Source organism: Physeter macrocephalus, chromosome 6 (assembly GCF_002837175.3).
Source record: "Physeter macrocephalus isolate SW-GA chromosome 6, ASM283717v5, whole genome shotgun sequence".
Classification (NCBI taxonomy): domain Eukaryota; kingdom Metazoa; phylum Chordata; class Mammalia; order Artiodactyla; family Physeteridae; genus Physeter; species Physeter macrocephalus.
The window spans coordinates 845,138-865,157 of record NC_041219.1 but is presented as its reverse complement, the minus strand read 5'-3'; the positions used below and the strand labels follow the sequence as shown (position 1 = coordinate 865,157).

The window sequence follows — 20,020 nt, the reverse complement described above, 5'->3', positions numbered from 1 at the left end:
AGCGGCTGGGCCCGTGAGCCATGGCCGCTGAGCCTGCGCGTCCGGAGCCTGTGCTCCGCAACGGGAGAGACCACAACAGTGAGAGGCCCGCGTACCCCTCCCCACCCCCCCCGCAAAAAAAAGATACTGCAAAGTATGCATGCTAAGTGTCATAATTGAGTTTGAGCAAATTGTCAAAGAGATTTAATGAGGGGAGAGGTTTTATTCGGTTGTGGGGAGAAGTCAAGATGCCAGATGACAGTCGGTGAAGGAATAGTGCACATGGTGATAGAGATATTGCAGTTGGAGGGAACAGTAGAAGCTACGGTAGAGGCAGAATAAAATGGAACATGTATAAATTGAAAAAGGAGTTTCCTAAGCTGCATAACTCAGAGTATGATTCTATTACACACTTTAAGTATCTAGACATTAGAAGGAGGAGGGGAGCATAGGATTCTAAGAGCTCTGAGTCAGGGGATTATAGGCATGGGGAAAATTAAGGTGCATTGGGGCCCTGAAAGTCAGGTCATGACATGGGGGAAACAGCCCCCAGGAAAACATTGCAAAATGTGCAAAGAAAAAGTGAACACCTACTTGGAGAGTATTCACCCCCAAGACCTGTGGTGTACCATGCTGTGCAATGGGTTACTGGGGAGGGGTCTTTTCCCACTGTACTTACTCTCATAACTTCTCTCACTGAACAATGACATACAACGGTCTTTTAAACTAAATTTGATTAACTTTTTTTGTCACCAGAAGAAAAAAAAATTGGTTTAGGAAGCCTGGCTTGTACCATATAGGCTTAGAGGATCATGATTTGTTCTAAATCCATGTAATAACAAGCTATGTTTTAAGGGGTTGATACACTTCCATTGTTACCCTGAGCTCCATAAATTACTAGCTTCTGGGAGGAGGGTCTCTGCCTTCTTGTCTCAGGGCACTAAGTGAAGTTCCTAACGTGGCCCTTGTAACTGGAAGTACTGAGGGAGAGGCACTGCCAGTGGATAGCCATCCACATGCTCTGAGATTCAACATTCATTTCACATTTGGCATATAATGCCCCAATTTTTCTAGACCACTCTGATAGCCTCATTGTTTTCTTCCAGTTTAGAAAAATAAAAGAGATTTCTAAGTAATGTATGCAGTAGCTGTTTTAGGTTATTGTGGAGGTCAGAACTCTGTTAAAAGTGGCAGAAGTCCAACGTAGGTTAAAAGGGGAATTTATTGGAATTACAGGGCAATATTGGAATTAGAGGGCAACTCATGTTATTTAACATTCATTCAGCAGATATGTATAGATACAGACATAAATATAGATACAAATGTAGATCTATCTATTTTACCTGTTAAATCTGGCATATTCTATTTGCTGGGCTCTTCAATTTTAGATGTACAATGGTGAGCAAAATCAGCAAAAGTTAGAAACCACAACCTAGGAAAGTAGGAATGTTAAGAATGAAGTTGGACTTAGGCATAGCTGGAACTTGGGACTTGAGTGCCATAGAACTTTGTCTCTGTCTCCTCTGATGTTTGTGGATCAGCTTCATTTTCTCTCCCTGAATACCATGTCTTCTGTGGGACAGCAAAGTCACCAACTGTCTTAAATTCACTTTTTACTTCTCCCACCACCACACAAAGGCTAACTCACACACTTTCTTGCACCAAATTAAAAAATCCTGGGAAGGTCTCTGATGCCTAACTTGAATAAACGATTGACTGCTAAAAAATATCCAGCATAGCCAAGAGGTTTAAAAACATGGCCGCTTCTGTGTGCTCCATGTGTGAAGAGGAGGAGTGACTTCCAAATAAAGTGGGGGTGGTGGAGTTAGGTCTGCTATCCCATAGTTTTCTAGTACTGTCATCTTCATAATTAAACATCTGAGTCAAAAGTGTAAACAAAAGGCAGGCTACGATAAACACTAATTAGAGGGCTAAAGAATGTTATCATGTACAGAGCTTTGTGACACCTCTGAGGTGTAAAGTTTTAGGCCTAATTATGAGAAGCTGCAGGTCATAAGAAGGATGCAGTTATCTTGGGACATCACACTTACATAAATATGATTACTTTTCAAGGTAATAGTAAACAACAGGCCTTTTAACACCTGAGGGATAGAAAACAGACTGGTGATGATCTCTGATAATGAGATTCAGTACTTTGGTTTCTCTGTCTTTAGTATAGCTCTTCATTAGTGGATAGTTCCATGTAGTCATGCATTTTACAGGAGAAAACTCAAGCAGATATCTAACCAAAATGTTCTCTAAGGAAAAGTTTATTGTGACCTACTTAAGAATCCCCTAAAGCTGGGGGGAAAAAGACTGCCTATTGCTTGCACTTATAAAAAAAACATACAGATCAATAGAACATTTTTACAGTGCTGGCATAGAGTAAGATTTATGTAAATTTAATTGCATTCACCTTGAATAATCCAAAGGAAAAGAGTGAAAATGCTTAGCCCTCAGTCCAGATCTGCTAAACTCATACCCATCAGGGTGGATTTCAATCTGAGTTTACATCTATTTATAGCCTCTACTGATATTTAGCTAATGAAAACTTAAAAGCAGATTTTCTAACCGTAGTGCATGGCAAGTAGTGGGATGAACTTTTGGAGAAACCGATCTGTTTAATAAACAGAATTAGAGCTGGCCACCTTGGCATCCTTATGAAATGAGAATGTATTGCATTTAATTGTATATCATTAGCAAAATAGAAGGGAAAAAAAACAACCAAGAAGGTGAACCTTATATTTTTCTCTAAGAAGAAGCATTTCTTGGCAGAAAGTAGAAAAAGGGAGCTGTTTTATTCTTCTCTGCATAGTAGATAAAAACATAAAGGCTCTGTAGCCACACTGGCTGACTTCAAATCTGGACTCTACCTTGGACTATTTAACCTTCCCAGGCTTCACTCCTCATGGGTAGGATGGGGCTCACAATGGTACATATCCCACAGGGATGATATGTAAAGGGCTAAGTCATGTACAGTTGACCCTTGAACAACACAGGTTTGGACTTTGAGGGTCCACTTATATGCAGATTTTCTTCAATAGATACATACTACAGTCCTACACAATCCTTGGATATGGAATCTTGGATACAGAGGGGTGAACTGTAAAGTGTTATATGCAGAGGATCAGTACTCCTAATCCCACATTGTTCAAGGGTCAACTGTACATGTAAAGTGCTTAAACTGTGTGTGGCACTTAGTGAGTCCCTATTAAACTTAGCTCTTTTGTTTTTGCAAAGTCAGTCACTGAGCAATAATCTATTTAGCATCTTCAGAATCCTTGATCAAGCCTTGAAACAGAATAACTTTCCTCTTTTCTCTTCTCACTAATAAATACTATGGTATGCAAAAAATAAAAATGCTATTGTGCAATAATTTGGCACGAGGCACCATCTATATTAATTTCCTAAGGATTTCTTATGCAGTAGGTTGCTGTACTTCTATTAGAGGACCAAGTCCTGTGTTTATGTAAATATACTATGTGTGTAAGTATATGAATTCAGAATGTTTAGAAACTCAAGAGAAGGATTCAAGGCCTCCAATAGCTGTTCTTATAATAAGCCGTTATTTCTTGATATTTCTCAAAATTGACACTGCAGTTATTAAACAGATATATTCGCTTGCACACAGTTAGATCACAGTTTATAATTATTAACAAATATTCATTGATCAGTTACATATTTATAAAAATACAAAAAATATTGAGGGTTGGGATAGAATCAATATTCATTTTTCTCCCCCTTACTCTCTTCCATCCTGTTTGAAAAATTTCCTGGGACATATACTCAGGAGCAGAATTGCTTTTTACATTCTACTAATGTACATTCTACTAATCTGCTTATTGGTTTTAGAGATTAAAAATACCTCATCCCATATTGTCAACTACCTATTAGTTTATTCTATGTGGTGTCTTCTACTGAGTAGAATTTTAATTTTGATGTAATAAAATTAATTAAGTTTCTAATTCTGGTCGAGGTGAAGTAAGCACACTTTGCCCTACCTCTCCCTCTGAATGGAAGTAAAAATACTGAACAGAATGCACACAGCAGTTGATTGCCTGATTTAAAAAAAAAAAAAACATTCTACATAGAATTTAAATAAGACTCAGAGTCAACAACAGCTATAAACTAAAATCTGTTTTAGCTGAGTCACATGTATATGATGTATATTGCCATTCAGTTCTAAATATCTCTTAATTTCCTTTATCACTTACAGCAGTTTGATTACGATATGTTTGGTGTGGAATTCTTTGAGTTTATCTTATTTGGGATCCACTCAGTTTCTTGAATCTATAAGTTTATGTCTTTTGCCTAATTTGGAGAGTTTTCAACCATTATTCCTTCAAATATTTTTTCTGTACCACTCTTTTTCCTCTCCTTCTGGGACTCTGAAGACATGAATATTAGGTCTTTTTCATATTGTCACACAGTCCCTTGAGGATGTGTTCATTTTTTTCTTCAATCTCTATTCTCTCTGGATTGTTCAAATTGGATAATTTCTATTCCTCTATCTTCAAAATTCAATGACTCTTTTCTCTGTCATCTCTACTCTGCTCATTGAGTCCATTCAGAGAATTTAAAAATTTTTAGTTATTGTAGTGTATTTTTTCCTCCTAAAATTTCCATTTGGTTCCTTTTTATATTTGCTATTTCTCTGCTGAGACTTTCTATCTTTCCATTTGTTTCAAAGGGGTTCACTCTCATTTATTGGAGCATGGTTATGATGGTTACCTTAAAGCTTTTGTCTGATAATTCCAACATCTTTGTCATCTCAAGATTATTATCTGTTAATTTTCTTTTTCCTCAGAAGGTATTGAGATTTTCCTGGCTTTTCAAATGTCAAGTAATTTTGGATTGCGTCTGGGACATTTTGAATATTATGTGACTCTGTGTCACATGAAGAGTTTGGTACTGGTCTCTGCCAGCCTCTTGATTACACTTAAATATCTGAGAATTATTTTCTAGCTTTGAATTATTTTAAGTAGAATTGCTTATATTTCACGAATTCTGCTTTAGTAGAGTCTTCATGGGGAATTTTTTATTCAGGAGAGCTCAAATTCTACATCCTGAGATCTAGGTTTATATGATTTTATTTTTATGGAAGAATCATCGTTCCTTATTGTTCTGCTTGTTTCTTATATTTTACCACATTAATCTGACAATTTCGGTCTGATAGGTGTTTTGCTTTCCATGAAAACTAAACTCCCCATTTTCATATTTACTTAACTTCTTTTTCATCCTTTTAAAGGGTTTTAAAAATCAATGATTTGGGGCTTCCCTGGTGGCGCAGTGGTTGAGAGTCCACCTGCCGATGCAGGGGATACGGGTTCGTGCCCCGGTCTGGGAAGATCCCACATGCCGCAGAGCAGCTGGGCCCGTGAGCAATGGCCGCTGAGCCTGCACGTCCGGAGCCTGTGCTCCACAACGGGAGAGGCCACAGCAGTGAGAGGCCCGCGTACCGCAAAAAAAAAAAAAAAAAAAATCGATGATTTTTTTCTATTCCATTTAAAAACTCTTAAAAAGGATGAGGATGAAGTTAAGTAAATTCTCTTTACCATTTTTCTTCATTTCTTGATAGAGTCAATATGCTAGTATATATGTACTTTGCATTCTTAGCTGACTTTGCATCTAACAGATTTTTCTGAAGCTATTTAATGTTGCCTGCTGCTTTTTGGACTCTGGCTTTTAACCTGACAGTTTCAGCCTCAAGGAGTTTATCTGTGTTTGATGCAGAGGGAGAAAGGAGAAAAACGATTTGTGATACTTTTGATTCTGGAGTTCTCTTTCCCAGTTCTCCCATTGCTTTCTCCTTTGCGGTGGCTCTCCCTAGAGATAATAGCTAACAGCTATTTTTCTAATGAGCTAACATCATCAGCTCACTAGAAAAACACTTGACTGTTAGCAACTTAGTTGTGTAAATATGAAGTTGACACATGTTGAAACTCAAGGTTCTAGAACTCTTGCTTAGTAATGAACTACTCTTTAATCAGACTATTAAAAGTGGGTATTATTGAATTTCATGTGAAAAATACAGTTTAACTTTATGAGTTGGCTTGCTTCACTGGTGAAGTTATAATGTCCATGACATTTTAATTTATGCTGTCAAAAAGGTAATCCTTTTTAGAAACTCTTTTAGATCTTTAAAATAATAAATTTTTCATACAACTGAGTAAATAACAGTCACTTCAAGTGCGCCTTTCTGTAACTACCTGAAATCATTTTGCTGACCTTTCACATGAAACATATGTTGTGCCTAAAATGAACATTTTAACATAATTTCATAACATTAACTAACATAATCTGTGCACTGGTTATTTAACTCTCTTAATTTCCATAGAGAAAATTTTAGAAAATATCATCTACAAGAATAAAGAAAAGCTATCACTTTCAAGAGGATTGGAGTACATATAATCCATTTCTGGGCTACACATATTCATTGACCTGAAAATCCTATATGAGCATCTTATATTCTTAGATACTTTGATATCACTGTTACATAATACTAGAATCCTATGAAGAAATAGGGCAAGGTAAGATAATCAGTAAGTGACATTCAGAGATTATGGGTCATATACATTAATTTGTTTAGTTGTGTGTTTAAAATCTGGCCATGTCATGTGCCACTCCCCAGGGCAAGAAGAGTGCAGGAAGGAGGGGGTGCTCGTACACTCTCTTTCCTGATCATGCTCTGGGACCACAATGCCAGTGTGCACATCCTTAAGCCTGAGGGTTTGGCAAGGATGGCTGTTTAAGGGGGATGGAACTTGGATAAGTGGACTGAGGTGAGCACTTGTGTATGCATATGTGTGTGCATGCATGTACACGTATGTAAGGTCAGTGGAAGATGTGGCTGAGGGCTGGAACTCAGCACAGTTCATAGCGTTGTACAGATGATGAATGAATTTTATACCTGTTTAAAGTTACGAACTAATAAAAACAAAGTGGTTTTCCACTTTCATGGAGGTTCCAGTTTCATAAGGAAGATAAGATATCTTAATGTAAAATGATAAACCAGCAATTCAAGGCAATATAGGATAATATTAATACCTAGCACCTACTGAGTGTTTCCAGTGTTAAAAAACACTGCATGTATTTTCTTACTTAATCTTCACACAGACTCAGTGAGATTGGTTCTATTATTGTTCCTATTTTAAAATTAGGAAATTGAGGCTTAGGTCAATCAAAGTCACATAACCACTGAGTGGCAGAGCCTGGATTAGAACTTAGATCTCATACTCTGCAACGTCTTAGCCTCCACCATTTGCTTCCTTGTGTTGCAGAGAAAAGAAACGAGTCATGGTGAGCTGGAGAGAACAGAGAAGGTAAAAGATGGGACCCAGGATTGGTTCTGAAAAAAGTGCTGATGCTATTGGGATGATATTGGAAAAATCAGAGAGTGTTAGCAAAATATGAATCAAAGAAAACACCATTAAAAAATCTCTCTCTGCCCCCAAAAATTAAAAAATAAATAAATAAATAAAAATTTAAAAAATCTCTCTTCATCTCTCCATATGAATAGTTCTTTTTTCTTTATAGGATCCATTAGAAATGCAAGATGAAAGAACAATCAAGTTTCAAAACTAGAATGAAAAGTCCTTTCACTGGGAATGTTGGCCTCTGTGAAGGACAGGCATGTGCTTTAGATATAAAAAATACTTCTTTAAATGACATAGCATAGAGTTTTATTTCTGAAAGCAGGAGTGTATACTGAAGAATTGTGCCATACCTCCTCTAGGTCAATGGTCAACAGCAGGTGAGAGTAAATCACTCCTTTCTCTTACAAGCATTTCTTTTATGTGAAGACTTTTACTTTCAGACTCTTAAACTGCTGCAATGGGGCCATTGGGTTCTCTTTGTTCCTTACTGTTAAATTCTGAATATTATGTTTAACTCTAAATTCTACCTGACAGGTACCACCAAGAGAGCAGCACACCACCATCCAAGGACTCAACTCTTGGCCCTCCTTCAGACTTCAAGAAGCTGTCCCTTCATGGCCAAAGTGCCTGTTGACCCTTACCTACCCCCTCCAGGAGGAGCTGTCAGCCCACATCAGCCACTAGCAAGGCTGTCGGTGTGCCATTTTGCACCACAAACACAAAAGAACCCCAGGGACTTTCAGATCACAAAGACTCTAAGTGAAATCCATTTCAAGTGCAATGGGAACGGAAATGAGTTTTACTTAGGAAATTCCTCCCTGGCCTCCCCTTTACAGAGTAACCCAAACCTAGAGAAAAAGGAGTCAAAACTTCATTTGTACATTATTTCCACAACTTCATTAATATTCCCGCACTTAAAAAGTTCATGGAACAATTATGTTATAGTAAGTGTCCTCCTAAGTTAACCTTGACTTGAGTATTGTTTTTTAGGGTAGGCTTCCCTGCTCTTCCTCCCCATTTTGGAAGTTTAACCTTGGAATTTAGTAATATTGTGCAAGACATAATGCACTGGACAATTAAGGATATGATTTTACCAGGCTATTGCAACAGGAAAAATGCTCATTAATGAGGCAAGTCTTCAAGAAAAGGAGATGGACCTGAGGTTTTATAGAGGCAGGTAATAAACAAGGGAGTCAGCAGTGAGTCTCATGGGAATCAATGAGGAAGGTTGGAGACAGGTCTTATCTTGGAATATTTGTGAGCAGGGTGGTCTTTTGCAGTTAGCCTGGGTGATTTCTCAACCATTCTGCTTTCAGAGACCAGGGAGCTCAGATAAAGCTCAAAAGTATCAGTATGTTTCTGTATTTCTTAGCTGTGCTATTGAAAGTAGGTTAGTGGGAGTTTTTGACTTAAAAAAAAACAAAGCACAACATGAGATTCGTGAGTTAAGTTTAATTTGGGCAAAATGAGGACTATAGCCCAGGAGACAGCATCTCAAATAGCTCTGAGAAACTGCTCCAAACAGGTAGGGGGGAAGGTCAGTATATATGTGATTTTGGTGAAAGGGGAGTACATGCAATCAAGCACATATTTTTTGCAGAAGGTTTCTGCTAGTCTTGTGAAGGTTACTGCTAGTCACGAGGAACAGACGTCATGAAGGATTTTAGTAGTGCTTTTCTACATATGAGGAGACACAAGAACTGGGCTCCTAAAATTGGCTCCTGAAAATGTCTAACTATCTGAAGACCTGTTCTGCCAGTTCTTCCCAGAGCACAGCGTGCCTCATTTCTGCTCTCCACCCTGAACTCCTTTCAGGGGGTGTTGAAAATCAGCAGCTGCAGCAGTACATGATTTAATCCTTGTAGAGGCAGATGGCAAGTGCCAATTTGTCGTTGACAGACTCATTGTCATAAGATCAGATAATTTTATAGAGATCACCTGGTCTATGTCCCTTATTTTATAAATGAGGAGACTGAAGCACAACAATTCTAAGTGACTTACTCAACATTATATAATTAAGTGTAGGGGCAGAGTCAGAACTCCCATTTAGGGATCTTCTTATAACACCAGGATCAGTTTTAAAATAAGTAATTTATTAAAAGAATAGTATGACCCTTTTTACTTATCTTCAGTGATACATAATTTTTATTACTGATCTTCCAACATAATAATATTAAGAAGTATGAAAGACTCTTTTCACTCAGAAGAAGCTAGGAAGGAGGGGGTTTTATAAAGTGGCCAAAAATTGTGAAAGATTGCAAGACAACTCTCATTTTTTTCTCACAGCACAGTTCAGAATGTTATTGTTTAAATTAAATGTTAAATGTTTAAAATTCCTCTCTAAAATTTTAAACTGCTTTCTCCAAATTAAGAATGTAAGTGAATCATAAATAGAGGGAAAATCCTGATCTATTAAAAGAAGGCTTCATATGTTGTAATAGAAAAACCACAATTTAATTGACTTCTAAAAATCTACCTAAATATTTCAAAATAACTGTTCAACTAACTCCCAGTTTTAAGTACTACTTTTAAATTCTGCAGCAAAGGCATGGTTGGGGTAAGTCAGATAGGCCAACTCATAGCCCTTCTGATACTATAAGCAATAACAAACAACTAACATGTAGTGTTATTATTGGTAGGAACTGTTCTGATGCTTTCTGTATATTAGCTCATTTAATCTGTACAACAGTCCTACGAGGTAGGACTGTTATTCTCATCTCATAGATGAGGAAATTGAGGCACAGGGAAATTAAATGATATATTCAAGGTTGTACAACAAATATAGAGCTGGGATTTGAACCCAGAGAGTCTGATTTTTTTTTTCTATGACCACTGAAATAATGTGGATGGAGGGGGGTTATCTTTATGAGTTGTCAGATATTATCATTGAAAACAATGTTCTGGGAATTCCCTGGCGGTCCAGCAGTTAAGACTCCGTGCTTCCACTGCAGGGGGTGTGGGTTCTATCCCTGGTCGGGGAACTAAGATACTGCATGCCTCGCGATGCAGCCAAAAAAATAACAATGTTCTATCCCTTGAAAGATGAAAAATGATTAAGCAAATATTTCATATATAAATGATGAATCTATCAGGTTAGCATTCATTCAAGTGAGAATAAGATATTAACAATATAAACATTTTAAAAGTTGTGACTTTTTTGTGACATTGTTGAAGTCTTTCATTAGGTTAGTCACCTTTGGTTCCTCTTGGCTATCTTCATAAGTTTTAGGAAATGGACAAAAATAATCTCCTAAATCTGTCAGAATTATCTTGGGTAATTGCTCTCTTGTGCCTTGAGATTTCTTTCATGCTGAGGTATGGAGAAATGCTCCTGGGAAAAGGAATTAGACATCTTAACTCTCTGTATACTTTCAGGTAAAATTAACCTAAACCATCCAGTTAGAAATTAGCACTCATTCTGATTTTAAAGGTTTCCAAAGAGTTGTCCTTGTCAGTAACCCATTTTATCTGTAACTTTCACCAAAAGTAATTACATCTGCGTTGTTTAGCACCTCAAATTCTACGAAGACAAAATATGGCAAGTCTTTGCCCTTCATACATTGTGGAATAACTGCTAGAAAGCTAAATCACGAATATCCTCAAATTAAAATTCTAGATTTAAGGCAAGCATAAACATTTGGAGAGAAAGAAAAAGGCAGCTTTTTTTTTTTTAAACATAGAGCAATGACAAAAATAGTAAGAAAAAGTACATAATTCCCCCCTACACACCCACCCACCACCCTACTCTTATTAAGGAATAAGACAGGAGTTGTTTGGAGTTGCAAGTCAGCAACATTTCAGAAATTCCTTCTGATCTGTCTGTTAAGCCTCAACATAAATAAAAAATTATTTAGAGAACTTGCTGAACACTACATGCCAATTTGTTTCAAGACCCAGTATGAGTAGGAAGTGGCAGCACTAAAGATTTAAGGAAAAAATAACCCCATTAATGGGGAAATAGTTAACAAAATTATTGTATATCTCGGCTATGTAATACTGGGTAATCATTATTAAAAAGACTGAAGTAAATCTATATACATAGACATGAAAAACTGTCCACCATATGTTAAGTGAAAAGAAAATCCAGATTAATATGTGATATGATGTAGCTAGTATTAAATACATATTATAAAAATATATCATCTAACATGTAAATATTATAAATGTATATGTTATAATTAACATGTTTTTATATGCCTGAAAGAATATAGACCAAACCAACAATAGTAAGGTGTTTTGAATATTGAGACAGAAAGGGTAGGGAGAGATAGGGAACTTTTATCATTTACTTTTCATTTCTGTACTGTTTGATTTTGATAGATTATTCTATTTTATAATGAACAAATGCTATGTTTAAAACTTTAAAAAAACTATATAAGGAAAAAATTCCCTGTAGTATTATCAAATACTGGAATGAGTTACAAATCATGTACTGTAGAAGGGATTAAAGAATAGATATATGATATTGACTAAAAGTAGTGGGAACTGATTTCCAGTAAACAAAAACTCTAACAATTCCCACTTTTTTTCCTCTTTCAGAAAGGTACTCTTTTACAAGATCCCCTATATGTTAGTGAGCTCAGTGCTGCTACTGGAAGTCAAAAGCTATATAGGTAAGGAGTGATGACAGGACAGAGTTGCACGGGGGGGTGTTCGCCCTCTTTGCCTCTCCTAACTCTATGTGATGCTGACCATCACATTTATATCTACATCTCTTCTCGCACTGAATTGCAAAGACAATTACCCACTGGATATCACTTCTTGTGTGTTTCACAGGAGCCATAACGTCAGCATATTCAAAACAGAACTCAGCCTCTTCCTTCTGTGACCTGACCTTCCATCTGTGTTTCCTAAACAGGGCATGATGTCATTATCTCTAGACGGCCTAAGCCAGAGTCCTGGATCTCGAGATCCCCCTCCCCTAACCCAGTCATCACCACATGATTTACTGTACTTATTGAATATATCTGGATAACACCCACTTCTTTCTACTGCCACATGTTCAGATCCAAGTATCTGTTCTGGGCTCTGACAGTATTTTCCTGGCTAGCCTCTGCCTTCACTCTTGCCCCTCTCTAGACCATTCTTCAATACAACAGAGGAATCTTTCAGAAGCACAAATGTGATAGTGTAACTCCTCCCTTAAAGCCTTTCCATAGCTCCCCATTGCCCTTAGAAGGTCTACACTCTATAAGAGCTTTTTACAAATCTTCCTGATGTCTCTTTATTTTTCTATTGTGTCCTCTACACTCCTGCCCTAAACTCCTGATCCAAATGAACTCATAGCTCTCAAAAAGCTCCCTGTTAATCTGGGCCCTAACATGATGGCCTCTATTCTAGAACCCTACTCTCTTCTCTTCTTCCCCTTCATAGAAACTTCAACTCCTCAAGTCTTAGCTCACTATCCTTTTGTCTAAAAATCATTGCTCAAAACTAAGTTAAGAGGACCCCTCCATAATGTCCTGCGCTTACATATCTGTAGCACTGTCCACTCTGTATTATGGATTGCTTGTTTATGTGCTGCCCTATTATGCAATATGCTCCTTAAGGGCAGGAACTGTTCCTTGGTCACTGGCACATAGTAGGCTGCCAATAAGCCTTTATACAATGAATGAATGAATGAATGAATGAAATAAGATAGAGGCTGGGACCTTATATGCAAGGCAAAGGAGTTTGGATTTTATCCAGACTTCATAGTTCTATTATGTTCTTATCATAGTCAGCCTTACATTGAAGTAGTTACTTGTGATGTGACTATTACTTCCAATAGATTGTGTGCCCCTGGAAGGCAAGGAGTATGTCTTATTAACTTTCATATTTTTCTTACTTAAAACAGTGCTTTGTACTTAGAGAGCACTCTGTCAATTGATGGTGCCAATAATTGTGATATTAAGTAAGTCATGAGTGACTTTTGAGAGGTTTACGATAGTGACGTATATTGGGGGTGATGTAAGTGAACTAAGGGAAAGTTTAATTTTAAAAGATACAATTCATTCCCCATTAAAGGGAACCAAAGTTCCTTGGAAGACTGACTGATTCTAGGTCTGGGGTAGGAAATATACAAATGAGTCTGAAACAGCTTGTGGCAGAATGCAAAGAGTAACAGGGCCCAAACTAAAGGACACAGGAGCCCACATGAAGGGCCTCCTGATAGCCAAAGATGGAACAAATCAAGAATCAGAAAAAGGGGCTTCCCTGGTGGCGCAGTGGTTGAGAGTCCGCCTGCTGATGCAGGGGACACGGGTTCGTGCCCCGGTCCGGGAAGATCCCACATACCGCGGAGCGGCTGGGCCCGTGAGCCATGGCCACTGAGCCCGTGCGTCCGGAGCCTGTGCTCCACAACGGGAGAGGCCACAACAGTGAGAGGTCCGCGTACCACAAAAAAAAAAAAAAAAAAAAAAAAATCAGAAAAAATAATGAATGAGATGGTTAAAACATAACGAATATATAAAAATTCCAAAGTGTATAATGATGCATCATAGAGAGAAAGTCCTCCCTCCTACCCTCCCCCACCCGGTTAAGAAATAAAAATGTACTGAACTCCACTAGAAGTAAATAGAGCACTAATTCATTTTTCTGCAAATCAGCAAACAAATGGAAAGAATTAAGCATTTATCCTGCCTTTCCTGCATAAACTGTAATTAGTTCAGGGTAACCAAGTAGCCCAAGTTGATGAGAGCAAATTCCATTTTACAGAATTCCAGCTAATGAATGTGGAAGGTTTAACAGAATTAGAAAGTTACCATTTTTTAACCTCTGATGAAATAATAGATTCATGCAAAGATCCTCAGTGGATGGAACCATCAGACAGAAAGGTGAAGTGGAATTTCAAAATGGAGGGATCATGTAAATAACTAAACCCACTGATCAGTCTTAGAATCACTTAAGTGGGATGCTATAATGAGGCACTTAAAAATTATAAAAATTATAATGTGCCTCATTATTTGATGTAACATGAAACACATAGCACCACCTATGACATATATTTGTTCAAACCATTAAACTGGAATCTGACTTAAAAGTGTGGGTGTGTCAGCCTTGAGAAGGAATGAAATTCTGATACATGTGACAACATGGATGAGGCTTGAAGAAATTATGCTAAGTTAAATAAGCCAGTAGTAAAAGGACAAATATTTTATGGTTCCACTTATATGAGGCACCTAGAATAGGCAAATTCACAGAAACAGAAAGCAGAATATAGGTTACCAGGAGCCATGGAGAGAGAGGAATGGAGACTTATTGTTTAATGGATGCAGTTTCTGTTTGGGAAGATGAAAAAGTTCTGGAAATGGATAGTAGTGATGATTGCACAACATTGTGAATGCACTTAATGCCATTGAATTGTACACCTGAAAATGGTTAAAATGGTAAATTTTAGGTTATGTATATTTTATCTCAAAATTTTAAAAGGTGTGTGTGTGTGTGTGTGTGTGTGTGTGTGTGTGTGTAAGGGAATAGATAAAACAAGACTGGCAAAATTTTGAAAATTACTGAAGCTAAGTGATGGGTATGTGAGGGTTTCTTGTAAGACTTTCTCCATTTTTGTGTATGTTTGGAAATTTCCGTAGTAGAAGTTTTTAAAAGACCTAAGAAACATAGCAAGCAAATATAACAATTATCTTATTTAGATCTTGGTTTTAATGAACCAAATAAAAAAAGACATTTTTAAGACAAGAGGGAACATTTGAATATGGACTGGGTATTAGACAATACCATAGAATTATTGATAGGTTTGTTGGTGGGATAATGATGATTTTGCAAGGAAATGTTCCAGTTATTGCAAGATATGTTCTGAGGTATGTAGGGGTTAAATAACATGTTTGGGATTTCCTTTTTTAAAATTAATTAATTAATTAATTAATTAACTAATTTGGCTGTGCCGGGTCTTAGGTGCGGCACTCGGGATCTTCGTTGCAGCATGCAGGCTCTAGTTCCCCAACCAGGGATGGAACCCGGGCCCCCTGCATTGGGAGTGTAGAGTCTTAACCACTGGACCACCAGGGAAGTCCTGGGATTTCTTTTTTTTCCTTTCTTTTTTTAAAATTTATTTTATTTTTGGCTGCGTTGGGTCTTCGTTGCCGCGTGCAGGCTTTCTCTAGATGCGGTGAGCGGGGGCTACTCTTTGTTGCGATGCACGAGCTTCTCATTGCAGTGGCTTCTCTTGTTGCGGAGCACAGGCTCTAGGTGCACAGGCTTCAGTAGTTGTGGCACACAGGCTTAGTTGCTCCACGGCATGTGGGATCTTCCCGGACAAGGGCTCAAACCTGTGTCCCCTGCATTGGCAGGCGGATTCTTAACCACTGCACCACCAGGGAAGCCCAGTCCCGGTATTTCTTTTTTTTAAAGATGATTATACAGATAGCTTAGAATTTCTACATGTTTTCTTATGTTTATTCTAAAAAAAAAAAGTATCAGTTTTAATTTTGGTACTATATTATGTAAAGTGATTTTAAAGCTAATTGTATAATAAAAACAGGTTCTTACTTTGTGTGGCTTGAAATTTATCCCTGAAGGCAAGGAGAGCTCTGCCACTATCTTGACTCAGGAAAAGCATATTTCTTGTAAAGTTAATTTCTGAAGGCAACATATTTAAAGTGTAGTAATTTAATGCACCATGAGGGATGCAAATATATTCACAAGATAACATAGGAAATAGTCTGTGCCTACAAGGCACCTTCAGTTTAAAAGAAGTAAATAGGGGGCTTCCCTTCCCTGGTGGCGCAGTGGTTGAGAGTCCGCCTGCCGATGCAGGGGATACGGGTTCGTGCCCCGGTCCGGGAGGATCCCACATGCCGCGGAGCGGCTGGGCCCGTGAGCCATGGCCGCTGGGCCTGCGCGTCCGGAGCCTGTGCTCCGCAATGGGAGAGGCCACAGCGAGAGGCCCGCCCACTGCAAAAAAATAAAAAATAAAAAAAAAAAAGTAAATATTCTTTGGGTTTTCAAATTAGGATTTTGTCACAGTTGTGAGTTCTGTAATCTGACCATTGCGAACACATACACAGCGCTTCTGAGATAATGTATGAAAAACTGTACCAGCTATAAAGCATTATTCAAATGTAAGGTATTACTGATATTAAATGTCTGGAAAAGTGAAAAAAAATAGGAAAAATAGAGCTTATCATTAAATCAGTAATCCTCCTGCTACATTATTTGGGTGAATTTATGTTTTCTTGCTCATGAAAATACAGAATATCTGTTAACATTAATGTAAAATTTCCTCTTATTCCTAAGTTGAATAATGGAGTCTTCTGGCCGAGACTTTTTCTTATTTAAATTAGTCAAAGAAAGTTTGTCATCTGTGTAAAAGCAAATATTCTCTGAATGTTCAGAGAAACTGTGATTATCCATAACTTCTCTGTAGAAATATAGGCTACTGAATATAACTTGAATTTATGAGGTATATGAGACCTCAATTTATATATTAGTTGATTTTTAGTATGAAGAAATTAGTGTTTTTTCTTATGAAATTTGTTTTGACCTTTTTGAAAAAAATATAGTTTGATATTATAATCTTTTGGCACCTATGATATCATAGGTGCCAAAAGATAAAAACAGTTCCTTTCTACATGGATCTTAGCAAACTGCTGACTCCTAACGGAAAAAACTGGAAAATCAATTTCAAATTAATTGTGCTGATATTGTATTTTTTCTGGGCTTTTGCTTTTCTAAGCTCATTTCTTTGTGAAAACTACATTTCTGCTGTTTTTTGGAATTCTCAGAGAAGAGAGGGATTTTATGGTTTTTTATTTTTTAACATCTTTATTGGAGTATGATTGCTCCACAATGGTGTGTTAGTTTCTGCTGTACAACAAAGTGAATCAGCTATACGTATACATATATCCCCATTTCTCCTCCCTCTTGCGTCTTCCTCCCACTCTCCCTATCCCACCCCTCTAGGTGGTCACAAAGCACCGAGCTGATCTCCCTGTGCTACGTGGCTGCTTCCCACTAGCTATCTATTTTACATTTGGTAGTATATATATGTCCATGCCACTCTCTCACTTTGTCACAGCTTACCCTTCCCCCTTCTCTACGGTTATTTTTTAAGTGAAATGTGGCAGTAGTTAGAAATGGATGTATAGGCAAGCAAGATCTCAAAGCTTACTCCTCTGTTATTTAGATAACATTTATTAAACACTTACTGTGTGCTAAGCACATGAAGTAACTAAAGTATCAAAAGAGCACAATGGGATAGGTACTATCATCATTCCCATTTTACACATGAGGAAATTGAGGCACAGAAAGACTAAGAAACTTGCCCATGGTAGTTACTCAGAGGAACGGGGCATATCTAGGATATTGATCAGCCTGTCTGACACTGCCCCTATGCTCATAATCATGTTCTTCTGCCTCCATGACTGTTACCACTGAATTCTTTCATTTTTTTAACTCCACTACAGCTGATTTACAATATTATATGTTTCAGGTGTACAACATAGTGATTCACAATTTTTAATGATTATACTCCATTTATAGTTATTATAAAAATTGGTTATATTCCCTGTGCTGTACAATATATCCTTGTAGCTTATTTATTTTTATTTTTAATATTTATTTATTTATTTTGGCTGCACTGGGTCTTAGTTGAGGCACGTGGGATCTTTTAGTTGCAGCATACAGACTTCTTAGTCATGGCATGCGGACTCTTAGTTGTGGCATGAGAACTCTTAGTTGTGGCATGCATGCGGGATCTAGTTCCCCGACCAGGGATCGAGCCCGGGACCCCTGCATTGAGAGCGTGGCGTCTTACCCACTGGACCACCAGGGAAGTCCCTATATATTTTATTTTTTATAAATTTATTTATTTATTGATTGATTTTTGGCTGCATTGGGTCTTTGTTGCTGTGTGCGGGCTTTCTCTAGTTGCGGCGAGCGGGGGCTACTCTTCGTTGCGGTGTGCGGGCTTCTCATTGCAGTGGCTTCTCTTGTTGCGGAGCACGGGCTCCAGGCACACAGGCTTCAGTAGCTGTGGCACTTGGGCTCAGCAGTTGTGGCTCGCAGGCTCTAGAGCGCAGGCTCAGTAGTTGTGGCGCAAGGGCTTAGTTGCTCCGTGGCATGTGGGATCTTCCCAGGCCAGCGCTTGAACCCATGTCCTCTGCATTGGCAGGCGGATTCTTAACCACTGAACCACCAGGGAAGTCCCCCTATTTATTTTATATATAGTAGTTTGTACCTCTTAATGCCCTACCTCCAGCTTGCCCCTCTCCCCTTCCCTCTCTTCACTGGTAACCACTAGTTTGTTTTCTAGATCTGTGAGTCTGTTTCTTTTTAGTTATATTCACTAGTTTCTTGTATTTTTTAGATTCCACGTATATATCATACAGTATTTGCCTTTTTCTATCTGACTTATTTCAATTAGCATAATGCCCTCCAAGTCCATCCATGTTGTTGCAAATGGCAAAATTTCATTCCTTTTTATGGCTGAGTAGTATTCCATTGTGTATATATACCACACCTTCTTTATCCATTCATCTGCTGATGGGTACTTAGGTTGCTTACATATGTTGGTCATTGTAAATAATGCTGCTATGAACATTGGGATGCATGTCTCTTTTCGAATTAGTGTTTTCATTTTTTTCAGATAAGTACCCAGGAGTGAAATTGCTGGGTCATATGGTAGTTCTATTTTTAGTTTTTTGAGAAACCTCTACACTGTTCTCCATAGTGGCTGTCCCAATTTACAGTCCCACTAACAGTGAACAGAGGTTCCCTTTTTTTCCACATCCTTGCCAACATTTGTTATTTGTGGTCTTTTTGATGGCTAAGACTGAATTCTTAACGATCATCTCCTCCAGTATCTCCACTAGAAAAGAGACTGTTTTTCAGGAAGTTTTAATTTTTTGTGTTAATAAGAGAGGTTCATTGATTGCATAGAGGAGAGCATCTTAGATATTTTTTATTTTTTTACTTTGTTATTTGTTATTTTTTTATTTTTTTAACATCTTTATTGGAGTATAACTGTTTTACAATGGTGTGTTAGTTTCTGCTTTTCAACAAAGTGAATCAGTTATACATATACATATGTTCCCATATCTCTTCCCTCTTGCATCTCCCTCCCTCCCACCTTCCCTATCCCTCTAGTAGGTCTGTGTTTTATTCCTGTCCTACCACTAATCTCTTCATGACATTTTTTTTTCTTAGATTCCATATATATGTGTTAGCATACGGTATTTGTTTTTCTCCTTCTGACTTACTTCACTCTGTATGACAGACTCCAGGTCTATCCACCTCATTACAAATAACTCAGTTTCATTTCTTTTTATGGCTGAGTAATATTCCATTGTATATATGTGCCACATCTTCTTTATCCATTCCTCTGTTGATGGACACTTAGGTTGCTTCCATGTCCTGGCTATTGTAAATAGAGCTGCAATGAACATTTTGGTACATGACTCTTTTTGAATTATGGTTTTCTCAGGGTATATGCCCAGTAGTGGGATTGCGGGGTCATATGGTAGTTCTATTTGTAGTTTTTTTTTTTTTTTTTTTTTTTTGTTGTTGTTGTTGTTGTATGCAGGCCTCCCTCTGCCGTGGCCTCTTCCGTTGCGGAGGACAGGCTCCGGACGCGCAGGCCCAGCGGCCATGGCTCACGGGTCCAGCTGCTCCGCAGCATGTGGGATCCTCCCAGACTGGGGCGCGAACCCGGTTCCCCTGCATCGGCAGGC

General features: G+C 38.0%; 1 protein-coding gene across 1 annotated transcript in view; it reads left to right on the top strand.

The window, feature by feature from the left end:
- The window catches only part of C6H12orf56 (chromosome 6 C12orf56 homolog), a 79,889-nt gene that overhangs the window by 16,056 nt on the left and 43,813 nt on the right, over window positions 1-20,020 (top strand). The window contains 3 exon segments of the mRNA XM_055085169.1: window positions 7,890-8,103; window positions 8,105-8,299; window positions 11,895-11,968. Coding sequence (XP_054941144.1) covers window positions 7,890-8,103; window positions 8,105-8,299; window positions 11,895-11,968 — 483 coding nt within the window.